The sequence below is a fragment of the Hyperolius riggenbachi genome, chromosome 2, assembly GCF_040937935.1.
Source record: "Hyperolius riggenbachi isolate aHypRig1 chromosome 2, aHypRig1.pri, whole genome shotgun sequence".
In the NCBI taxonomy this organism is placed as follows: Eukaryota; Metazoa; Chordata; class Amphibia; order Anura; family Hyperoliidae; genus Hyperolius; species Hyperolius riggenbachi.
Window position 1 is genome coordinate 294,401,295 of NC_090647.1, and position 12,773 is coordinate 294,414,067.

At 44.3% G+C, this 12,773-nt stretch overlaps 1 protein-coding gene across 5 annotated transcripts in view; it reads left to right on the forward strand.

Annotated features, from left to right (window-relative positions):
* The window catches only part of LOC137544351 (RH-like protein), a 107,756-nt gene extending 106,307 nt beyond the window's left edge, over positions 1–1,449 (forward strand). For all 5 annotated transcript variants that reach the window (XM_068265417.1, XM_068265420.1, XM_068265418.1 and 2 more), the window contains one exon: positions 1,163–1,449. In XM_068265417.1, the coding sequence (XP_068121518.1) occupies positions 1,163–1,189 (27 nt within the window). In that variant the 3' untranslated portion in view covers positions 1,190–1,449. The remainder of the gene's footprint in view (positions 1–1,162) is intronic.
* Positions 1,450–12,773: the final 11,324 nt, after the last annotated feature.

Here is a 12,773-nt window from a genome sequence, read left to right on the forward strand (position 1 = left end):
CTTCCCTCTAATCAGCAGGGAGGGAAGGGAAGCAGGCGGGGACCGGAGTTCTGCAGGAGGTGGGGAGAGCAGCAGACTGACACTATAGAGATAAACACAGCCCGCTGCGACACGCTGTGTGTCGACAGCGAGGCTGTGATTTATGAGGGATTGCAGAGTGCAGGGGGACCTTAGGGGGGTTTAGGATAGCGACAGAGGCTGGGCTGTATAGGCAGATCCAGCCTCTGTATGCAGATAACATTCTTCAAACCCACCTCGGGTTCTCTTTAAAAGTGCCAAAGCCTGCCATTCCCAATGAGTTAATAAATCATTTTGGGCTCTGTTGGGTATATCCCTGAGGAGTTCTAAATAGTTATACTCCCCTCCCTCCAATGCATGGCTCCATCCTCCAGACCAGGTGTTGTTGTGGCCACACTTGTTATGGGTGGGAGGAGGTTGGGGTCCATATCAATGTTCTGCTGGCAAGAGACGTGATCTGTAGTTCTGCCCCTGATGTTATACTATGGCCACAATTAACATTGCTGTCTGTGACACACATTTTACCACCCGGCAGCAGTGCCCAAATTGCCCATTTCGGTATACAGTATTCCGTAAAAGGAAATTAAAGTAAACTCAAGCCAAAGCTCAGGTAAAAAATCACATACTAAGAAGAGGGAAGCCTCTGGCATACATATGTTCTCACCATTTGCAATTTGGCCGCAGGGAGAAATGGAAAGATGGCCCTTCCTGTGCTAGGTAATCTAAGGGAATATAATAAATATATGCCCCTACTGATTACTTAATTTGTCCGTTTGGACACGTAATTTGTGGTCTGGCTATTATTGGCACCTAAATTACAGCGATTTTGCAGCAATTCTCGCTGCACCCTCTCTGCTATAGCCATAAATAACATTACAGTCTATGGCAGCGTCCAAAGCAGCTGACTCGAGTCTCTGGATCCTCCGGCGGCTTCCCACGCTGTTCGTCGTGGCTGCCTGAGACATTCTAAATTATCGGGGCTAGCACAAGCACTGAGCTATTGCTAGGGCAAAATATCCAGAATCTCAGTACTAAATGATTGGATATTTAATGGAAACACGGTAATACGTTATTAAGCTTGTCTGCTAAATCACTTCACAATTGTTTTGTATCAATCGTAATGCGTAATGTCTCCTACTTGCAGTTTCCTCATCTGGCCTCTCATCTCTAATACCCAAGGACAACAGATGGATACAGCTATTTATTTTGCTGTGGAAAGGACAATGTGCTCCTTAACCCGCTGTGGGAGGAAATGGACTTTACATAAATACGTTCTTCTTACTTTTTTCATATGTAAACATTTTTATTATTTCTATTCTTTTTCAAATGTTTTTAGAAGTGTTTCTTAGGCAAAATGAAATAGAATTGATGAATCCTTGGCACTGAATGTTTGTTTATTCTTATATTCAATAAAATGCCATACCATTTTAACTCTAGAAGTTTTTGCTTGTACTACAGGAGATGTAGCCTGAAGTTACAGCAGGTGGAATATTAGGATGTGCTGGAAACATCAATCTCGGTAGACTAATAGAAAAACAGACTGGTGTAACAACTTGTACAGCCACTTAGCTTTACTTTTGTTCAGTAGGGAATATTGTGGAACACAGCAGCCAGTCTGATTTCACTGTACCTAATATGGAAAAATGATTGGTTGCTCTGCAGAAATGCATGCCCAATGTACTATCTAAATGTGCTGCTTTATTTCCAACAGCAGTATCATTCAGGTAAAGGAGTAGCATGTGGTCCGGAGTTAGTCATGGAGAGAATCCGAAGACATAACAACAAAAGTTGTTTAGGTGATACTTTTAATGAATAACTGCACAAGATTTCTTTGCAAGCTTTCAGAAGGTTCTTCAGGCATGATACAGAACTGGTTCAGAACCGTACCCTTCTATGGCTCAGATCCTGTTCTGTATCATGGGCAGCACAGTGCTGTAGTGGTTAGTGCTCTCGCCTTGCAGTGCTGGGTCCCCGGTTCAAATCCCAGCTTGTATGTTCTCCCCGTGTCTGCATAGGTTTTCTCCCACATCCCAAAACCATACAGATAAGTTAATTGGCTTCCCCCTAAATTGGCCCTAGACTACGATACATGCACTACCCGATAGATACATAGACATCTGACTATGGTAGGGATCAGAGGCGGCCTTAGAGTACGCAGGGCCTGGGGCGAGTGTCATATGTGGGGCCTAGAGACATACTGTATGCTGTGGATACACACACACACACACACTGTGGAAATACACACTCTGTATAGGTTAGATAGGTAGGTGCCCTACAGTATAGTTTAGATAGGTAGGTGCCTGCAGTATAGGTTAGATAGGTAGCTGCCCCGCAGTATAGATTAGATAGGTAGCTGCCCCGCAGTATAGATTAGATAGGTAGGTGCCTGCAGTATAGATTAGATAGGTAGGTGCCTGCAGTATATGTTAGATAGGTAGCTGCCCCGCAGTATAGATTAGATAGGTAGGTGCTGCACAGTATAGATTAGATAGGTAGGTTACCTCGCAGTATAGATTAGATAGGTGCCTGCAGTATAGATTAGATAGGTAGGTGCCCGGCAGTATAGATTAGATAGGTGCCTGCAGTATAGGTTAGATAGATAGGTAGGTGCCCTGCAGTACAGATTAGATAGGTAGGTACCCTGAAGTATAGATTATAGGTGCCTGCAGTATAGATTAGTTAGGTAGGTACCCCGCAGTATAGATTAGATAGGTGCATGCAGTATAGATTAGATAGGTAGGTTCCCCCGCAGTACAGATTAGATAGGTAGGTGCCCCGCAGTATAGATTAGATAGGTAGGTGCCCCGCAGTATAGATTAGATAGGTAGGTGGCCCGCAGTACAAATTAGATAGGTAGGTACCCCGAAGTATAGATTATAGGTGCCTGCAGTATAGATTAGTTAGGTAGGTACCCCACAGTATAGATTAGATAGGTAGGTGCCCCGCAGTATAGATAGGTGCCGTGCAGTATAGCTTAGATAGGTAGGTGCCCCGCAGTATAGATTAGATAGGTAGCTGCAGTACAGATTAAATAGGTAGGTACCCCGAAGTATAGATTATAGGTGCCTGCAGTATAGATTAGTTAGGTAGGTACCCCACAGTATAGATTAGATAGGTGCCTGCAGTAAAGATTAGATAGGTAGGTGCCCTGCAGTACAGGTTAGATAAGTGACTGCAGTATAGATTAGATAGGTAGGTTCCCCCGCAGTATAGATTAGATAGGTAGGTGCCCCGCAGTATAGATTAGATAGGTAGGTGCTCCGCAGTATAGATTAGATAGTTAGGTGCCCCGCAGTATAGATTAGATAGGTAGGTGCCCCGCAGTACAGATTAGATAGGTAGGTGCCCCGCAGTATAGATTAGATAGGTAGGTGCCCCACAGTATAGATTAGATAGGTAGGTGCCCCGCAGTATAGATTAGATAGGTAGGTGCCCCGCAGTACAGATTAGATAGGTAGGTGCCCCGCAGTACAGATTAGATAGGGATCTGCCCCGCAGTACATATTAGATAGGTAGGTGCCCCACAGTATAGATTAGATAGGTAGGTGCCCCACAGTACAGATTAGATAGGTAGGTGCCCCGCAGTATAGATTAGATAGGTGCCCTGCAGTATAGATTTGATAGGTAGGTGGCTGCGGTGGTGGGGAGAGCGGGCATAGTAGTTAAAGCTCACCTTTCTTCCTCCGATCATGGCAGCTTCTATCTCCTTCCTCTCACAGCATCTGACGTATTGGTAACAGCGCCCCCTGTGGTGACATGCGGTCACATCATCACAGGGGCCGCTGTTACCAATACGTCAGATGCTGGGACAGGAAGGAGTTGGAAGCTGCGATGATTGAATTAAGAAAGGTGAGTTTTAACTACTATGCCCGCTCTCCCCACCACCGCAGATGGTGCGGGGCCTCTTCAGGCGCAGGGCCTAGGGCAATTGCCCCACTTGCCAAACCCAAAGGCCGGCTCTGGTAGGGAGTAGATTGTGAGCCCCTCTGAGGGACAGTTAGTGACAAGGCAATATACTCTGTACAGCGCTGCGTAATATTTCGGTGCTATATAAATACTTAAATAAATAAATGCCTGAAGAAGAAACTTAAGGCTGGTTTCACAGTGGGATGTTACAGGCGCACGTTAGAGCAGCCTGTAACGCACCCCACCGCACAGCAATGAAAAATCAATGGGCTGTTCACAGTGCCCACGTTGCGTTACTTAGTAACGCTGCGCCATAAGACAACGTACTGCATGCAGTACTTTAGACTGCTTGCACATGCTCAGGAAAGTTGGGGAGGAGCGGAGAACGGCCAGGCACATGGCTAATTAATATTCACTGCACGGTGTGACGTGCAGTGTTTACTTCCTGGAGCGGCCGCTCTGTGCGGCGATTGGCCGGGCGGGACCACGTGATGCCGCATGCGTCCAAGAGTGCGCATCACGGCAGCCAGAGTGAGCTGCACAACGCGGCTCACTCTGACGTCCACATCAGAGAGCACCAGGCGTTGCGTTAGGGGCACGTTATGCGACCTTAACGTCCCCTAAAACGCAACGTCCTGGTGTGAAACCAGCCTAAAGCTTGCAGAGAAATCTTGTACAGTTTGTCATTAAAGGTATCACCTAAACAACTTTTGTTGTTATGGAAGCTGGAGTAAATGGAAGCAGTACGTGTTCACATTTGTAAAATGTTGCAGTTCTGTAAAATGACAGCAGGGGCACTAGAACACTAGTTTGCCTTAGTCCAAATAATGTCTTCAATGCTACCAGCTGCTTGTGTTTATGACAGATAGCATGTTTATATTATGCATGAAGGATAGCATTACAAATTGCAGCTTCTCCTACTTAACTAGCATTGCCCTTTTTTGTGGAATAACACTGATATACTATAGGATGCAAACTCAGACACTGACAATACTGTATTTCATAGGCAAAAATACATTTGGTAGTCAAATTGAAAAACCTGCCATAAGACCTGTAATACAGATTGCATCCTCACATGGTATGAATGAGGTATGAGTAAGCAAATAAAAGGTATCCTTAATGTGACCTCACATTAAGCTAGTTTCACAAATGTTTATGTTGTGCATCTCTTACAAGACTGAAAATGTATCCACCAAATGTTTGATAACTCCCAGGTCAGAAGAAACCAAGCAGGGAGTAGTGATTGTTTTATTACCTTGCACAAACACATTTCAATCAGATTAAAGCAGAAATCAATTTACAAGTAAACTGCACCATCACTATCATTTAACTGAGAAATATAATACAGAGCTATTCAGTCAAGCATCCCATAGCTTGCCTTTGCTCAATACATTGAAATCAAATTTCTTGACCAACTTTTGATCAATAATTGAATCTAATAAGGAATATGAATAAGCAAAGTCAGGGTATGTTCCCATTTGAGCCAGACTCCCACGGCCTGTGGGAGTGGACAGTGTAGTGTCTGCTTCGAGGGTCTGGTTGGAGCCTGGTTGGAGCCTGGGCCAGATGCCTTTCCACCACAGGCTATGTAGTATACGCATTCACTTACTGGGAGAAATTGTGGACTGTACATGTTCTATGTGTGAACCAAGCCATAGAAAACAGATTAAAAACTGACAGGACTGGAACGGAAATGTACAGATTTATTTGTGAACCAAGCCATAGACGACTCTTATATAACTGATGCAAAAAACTGACAGGACAAAAATGTCTTTTGTGTGGATTTTTTCTAATAAAGAATACAGGCGTTTATGAACTCTACTAAAGACTGCGGATCACTTTTTGTTGTTCATTGTGGCCTGGCTGTCCAGATCCTGCACCAGCGGGGACGTTTTTCTGGGGGTTTAGAGCATTTGGACTCTCTTCTGACTTCAGATCCCACTGCTCTGTTTTAGACTCACAAGTGTGAAGAGAGTCTATTTATAGAATAGGATCACTGTCAGTTTTTAATAGCAGTTAAACAGACATAAATATGTCCATTTTCCGCTGTAGTGAGAATCGAGCCCAAGTCATAGATAAGAGAATTGTGGAAATAAACAGGCTGAACCAGTTTTGTGGTACAACAATATATCCAAATTTGGGTATAGTTTGAAGAGGGATTCTGCAAATCTTGGATATGAAATAACTTAATATGGCAATTTCCAATACTCCAGTGTTAAATAACATTGTCTATAAAGCCCTACACATGATACATTTGCATTCATTAGCAACACAAAGGCCTCAATTCACTATCGATAAAACATTTGATAAATATATAACACCTTAATGAATTCAAAATTACATTTTACCCATGAGGTAAATTATCATACGTTTGATAAAGCTTAGTGAATTGAGGCCATTGTGTTTTATGCATTGTGCTTCTGTACTTCTTGCAATATTTTTTTTAAATAACTTGCCGAGTCCTGTAAGTTAACCACTTGAGGACTGCCCCCAGCCGATGGGTGGCGGCAAAGACTGGGCCTAAGCGACCGCAATACGCCCATCGGCGGGGCGGGGGCGGGCGTGGTTATGCGGCGATCGCGTCATTTGTGACGAGATCAGCCACCGGCGACAGGCTCCGCCCCCCTCGCGCTGTAACCCGCCGGCCGTTCGGAAGCGCCGGCGGGTTACTAGCTGCCCGATCGCCGGTAACTAAATGTATAATAGGCTTTGTTATGTATACAAAGCCTATTATACAGGCTGCCTCCTGCCCTGGTGATCCCAGTGTCCGAGGGACCACCAGGGCAGGCTGCAGCCACCCTAGTCTGCACCCAAGCACATTGATCTCCCCCCCCTTCCATCTGATCGCCCACAGCACCCCTCAGACCCCCCTGCCCACCCCCCAGACCACTGTTTGCACCCAATCACCCCCCTAATCACCCATCAATCACTCCCTGTCACTATCTGTCAACGCCAATTTTTTTTATGCCCTAAACTGCCCCCTGCTCCTTCCTGATCACCCCCCACCCCTCAGATTCTCCCCAGACCCCCCCCCCCCCCCGTGTACTGTATGCCTCTATCCCCCCTGTAATAACCCACTGATCACCTGTCAATCACCCATCAATCACCCCTTGTCACTGCCACCCATCAATCAGCCCCTAACCTGCCCCTTGCGGGCAATCTGATCACCCACCCACACCATCAGATTGCCCGCAGATCTGACGTCAGATCACCTCCCAAGTGCATTGTTTACATCTGTTCTCTCCTCTAAACACCCACTAATTACCCATCAATCACCCCCTGTCACTGCTACCCATCAGATCAGACCCCTATCTGCTCCTAGGGCACCCATTCACCCACCTCCACCCTCAGAACGACCTCAGACTCCCCCAGACCTCCCCCCCCCCTGTGTACTGTATACATATATTCTCCCCTGTAATCACCTGTCATTCACCACCTGTCACTGGCACTTATCAGATTAGACCCTAACCTGCCTCTTACGGGCATCTGATCACCTTCCCACACCATCAGATTGCCCCAGACCTACCCTCAGATAACCTCCAAAGTGCATTGTTTACATCTGTTCTGCCATCTTATCACCCACCGATCACCGATCAATCACCCCCTGTCACTGCTACCCATCAGATTAGACCCCCATCTGCCCCTAGGGCACCCAATCACCCGCCCACACTCTCAGAACGCCCTCAGACCCCAGCCCTGATCACCTTGCCAGTGCATTGCTTACATCCATTTCCCCCTCTAATCATACCTTGAGACACCCATCAATCACCTCCTGTCACCACCTGTCACCCCCTAGCACACCTACCCATCAGATCAGACCCTAATTTGCACCGTGTGGGCTCCTGATCACTGGGCCAAACCCTCAGATCCCCCACAGACCCCCTCCAGATCACCTCCCCAGTGCATTGATTGCATCTTTTTTCCCCTCTAACCACCCCCTGAGACACCCATCAATCACCTCCTGTCACCCCCCTAGCACTCCTATCCATCAGATCAGGCCCAATACAACCTGTCATCTAAGAGGCCACCCTGCTTATGACCGGTTCCACAAAATTCGCCCCCTCATAGACCACCTGTCATCAAAATTTGCAGATGCTTATACACCTGAACAGTCATTTTGAGACATTTGGTTTCCAGACTACTCACGGTTTTGGGCCCGTAAAAATGCCAGGGCAGTATAGGAACCCCACAAGTGACCCCATTTTAGAAAAAAGACACCCCAAGGTATTGCGTTAGGTGTATGGTGAGTTCATAGAAAATTTTATTTGTTGTCACAAGTTAGTGAAAAATGATTTTTATTGTTTTTTTTTTCACAAAGTGTCATTTTTCACTAACTTGTGACAACAAATAAAATCTTCTATGAACTCACCATACACCTAACGCAATACCTTGGGGTGTCTTTTTTCTAAAATGGGGTCACTTCTGGGGTTCCTATACTGCCCTGGCATTTTAGGGGCCCTAAACCGTGAGGAGTAGTCTAGAAAACAAATGCCTCAAAATGACCTGTGAATACAACGTTGGGCCCCTTAGCGTACCTAGGCTGCAAAAAAGTGTCACACATGTGGTATCGCCGTACTCAGGAGAAGTAGTATAATGTGTTTTGGGGTGTACAACAAAAATGACCTGTGAAATCCTAAAGGTACTCATTGGACTTTGGGCCCCTTAGCGCAGTTAGGGTGCAAAAAAGTGCCACACATGTGGTATCGTCGTACTCGGGAGAAGTAGTACAGTGTGTTTTGGGGTGTATTTTTACACATACCCATGCTGGGTGGGAGAAATCTCTCTGTAAATGGACAATTGTGTGTAAAAAAAAAAATCAAAACATTGTCATTTACAGAGATATTTCTCCCACCCAGCATGGGTATGTGTAAAAATACACCCCAAAACACATTATACTACTGCTCCTGAGTACGGCAATACCACGTGTGGCACTTTTTTGCAGCCTAACTGCGCTAAGAGGCCCAAAGTCCAATGAGCACCTTTAGGCTTTACAGGGGTGCTTACAATTAGGCACCCCCCAAAATGCCAGGACAGTAAACACAACCCCACAAATGACCCCATTTTGGAAAGTAGACACTTCAAGGTATTCAGAGAGGAGCATAGTGAGTCCGTGGCAGATTTCATTTTTTTTTGTCGCAAGTTAGAAGAAATGGAAATTTTTTTTTTGTCACAAAGTGTCATTTTCAGCTAACTTGTGACAAAAAATAAAATCTTCTATGAACTCACCATGAATCTCAGTGAATACTTTGGGATGTCTTCTTTCCAAAATGGGGTCATTTGGGGGGGTATTTATACTATCCTGGAATTTTAGCACCTCATGAAACATGACCGGTGGTCAGAAAAGTCAGAGATGCTTCAAAATGGGAAAATTCACTTTTGGTACCATAGTTTGTAAACACTATAACTTTTACCCAAACCAATAAATATACACTTTTTTTTAATCAAAGACATGTAGCACAATAAATTTGGACAAAAATGTATACAGAAATTTTACTTTATTTGAAAAATGTCAGCACAGAAAGTAAAAAATAAATAAATCTTTTTTTGACAAAATTCATGTCTTTTTTGATGAATATAATAAAAACTAAAACTCGCAGCAGCAATCAAATAGCACCAAAAGAAAGCTGTATTAGTGACAAGAAAAGGAGGCAAAATTCATTTAGGTGGTAGGTTGTATGACCGAGCAATAAACCGTGAAAGCTGCAGTGGTCTGAATGGAAAAAAAGTGCCTGGTCCTTAAGGGGTAGAAAGACTGTGGTCCTCAAGTGGTTAACGTCTGCTGCAATTTTACTGTCCAGACACCTCCCCATCCTATCATTACCCAACACTCAGAGAAGAACTTGGAGGGATGGGCAGGAGCAGTCTCTCCTTGAGAGCACAGATCTGACCTCTCCACACCATCCCTCTGCTGAACGATTAATTCTTTATGGCCAGTAGTACAGCTACAGCTCAGTCTCATAATAGAAGGATCTGCAGTACTGGCCATAAAGAGTAAAGGTTTCAGAAGCATAGGGAGGAAGTGAACAGTGAGAGCTGGTCTCCCGGATCTGCAGTACTGGCCATAAAGAGTAAGGCAGGGAACACACTTGTCTTTCAGTTTTTTGCGCGCGTTTTCCTGCATACTTTTTCTGCACACCAAGTGTGTTTCTATGCAGGAAAACGCGCGTGTTTTTTCACAGCAGCTGATGTAATTGATAGAGAAAACTGACCAAATGTGCAGAATCAGGATGCAGAATGTCAGTTTTTTTCTGCGCGCGAACAACATATTAAGTGTGGACTAGCCCATTGATTAACATAAGTTCTCAGTTTTTCTGTGCAGAAAACGCGCACGAAAACAGTCAAGTGTGTTCCCTGCCTCAAGGTTTCAGAAGCATAGGGAGGAAGTGAACAGCGAGAGCTGGTCTCTAGCTGAGAACACCTATTCGGCTGCCAGCTCCATACTAGCTGAAGCGATCTTTGAGTTACACTTGTACACATCAGATTCTGGAATGGTTCTGCCAACATATAAACTGTATTAGCAATGACAGACTCCTATACAGCTTTACTAACAATGGAAAACATAAGAGGGTGAACTAGGACTTTAAAATCTAAGCCTTCACAAAATAAAGTATACAGTGAGAATTTGGCTTTCAGATTAAAAAAGGGAGCCAAGGTACCTGTGGCTGGAGCAGTGTGTAGAAGCCAGTAACAACCCAACCATGCCCCCCATCAATAGAATGCATCATAACTGAAGATTGTACATCAATGGGGAGGGTGGAACTGGTAGCAGTGATTAAAGTATGCTGCAATCTTAGCGTGGTAGTGTTTTTAAAATTAAACACACCCCTCAACTAGGTAGTAGACTGGAAACCACTGGACTGGGAATAAGACAGGTAGACTGGAAGTGGGGGCATGTGTTAAATAATGTACATATAATAGCAGAGACATGAAAATACTTTATTACATGTTACATAAGAATATATATATAATTATTACAAAACAAATCTGCAGCATGACACTAACCACTCCTACGTCACCAGGGTCTGCATTGTAGTTAGGCTACAACTGTTATAAACACTTTAGGAAACTTGCAGGAAACCATGGCAACAGTATACAGTTTGGTGTTTAAGATACCTAGAAAAAATTCAATAAAATGTATCAGTTAAAGGACCACGGTTACGAAAATCGTAAAATTTAAAATGCATTTAAACACATACAAGTAAAAAGTACAGTTCTTCCAGAGTAAAATGAGCAATAAATTACTTTTCTCCTATGTTCCTGTCACTTACAGCAGGTAGTAGAAATCTGACAGAACCGACAGGTTTTGGACTAGCCCATCTCCTCATTGAGGGATTCTCATGGTTTTGTTTAATTTCAAAAGCATTTTGCGAAAGCAGTTGCTTCGTCCAACTGCCAAAAAATGTGTGTAGCGAGCACAGAGGCTGGCCAGCATCTTTATATAAATCTTTTTCAATAATAAAGGCCATGCTGAGAATCTCCTATGGAAAGATGGGCTAGTTCAAAACCTGTCAGTAATGTCAAATATCTACTACTTGCTGTAAGTGACAGCAACATAGAAGAAAAGTAATTTATCGCTTATTTTACTCTGGAAGAAACTGGTCTTTTTTGTATAGGTTTACATGCATTTTAAATTTTAAGATTTTTGCGATAGTGGTCCTTTAAGATACCCAGAATTCTTATCAATTTATTGTATCTATTTGAGACCCAAATTCTTCACTGCGTTCACTGCAATGACCTAATCATTCCACATGAAGGGATCTTACCGGTCTGTTGGGATGGTAACTATGTATACAGTGTCTAGAGTACTCACTAGGGCCCTTTTCCTTTTGTGAGGTGATGCGAGTGCAGTTACCTTGCCACATTGTATCATTTCCGCATCTCCCGATGCAGAAATGAATGGAGGAGACGGGACGCAGATATGGCCGTGTGAGAATCTGCAGCATACTGCAGATTCTCGGATCGCTCCACACCGCTCTGCATAACCAGCATGCAATGGAAACTGTTCCATTGCCGTGCATTCCGCAGTGCACCAAGTGTAGCAGAAACAGGAAATCAAGGCATGATGTATAAACATGATTTGATAATTGTTTACTTCTTCAGGAAATTGGAGTGTACCCAAGGTGAGCCTCGGGTTAAAAAGATATAGAAGAACGCCGACAATGGCTTTTCAGTAAGAAGACCAGGGGTGCTTCTTTTCTTCAGACACGAGTACGTCTGCACAAGCGCAATAGGCCAGAGCCACTCGTGCACAGAAGCGGCCGCACTTGTACTAAAAGAGAACCACAGCCCCGATGTTCTGGAGGGTCCCAGCGAGCATCGGCAAAGAGGACTTGGGAAGCCCCTACAGTATCCAGAGGACTGAAAAGCGTTGTGTAGATACAATGCCTATTTAGTGTGGATATTAATTGTTATAATCACACTTCTTTCTCCACAGCCTCGCTCTCTACCATTCTACACTGCCCATTTATTTCCACACTTTTTACTTTTCATTTCGTTACCACCCATCTCGCTCTTTTTTCACTTCCTCTACCTCTCTGTCACCCCTTCCTCCATAATTTTGTTCTCTACCCCTTTTGCCTTCTCTCTCCCCTTCCTCACTACCACATCTTTTCCCTTCATGGTCTGCCCCATACACACACTCTACACACACTCTACCCCCTCCCCCACCCCCTTTATACCACCCTCACTCTCTCTCACCCTTTCCTCACTACTCCCCATGTACAGGTTATTCGTATGAAATTCCACCTGTGCACACTTTAGTTAGCTACATGCAGTCAACAGCCATCATTTTTTCAGACACTGTTAAGTCTAAAATTGTGGATTGGGTTAAAAAACAAAAACACGATTAC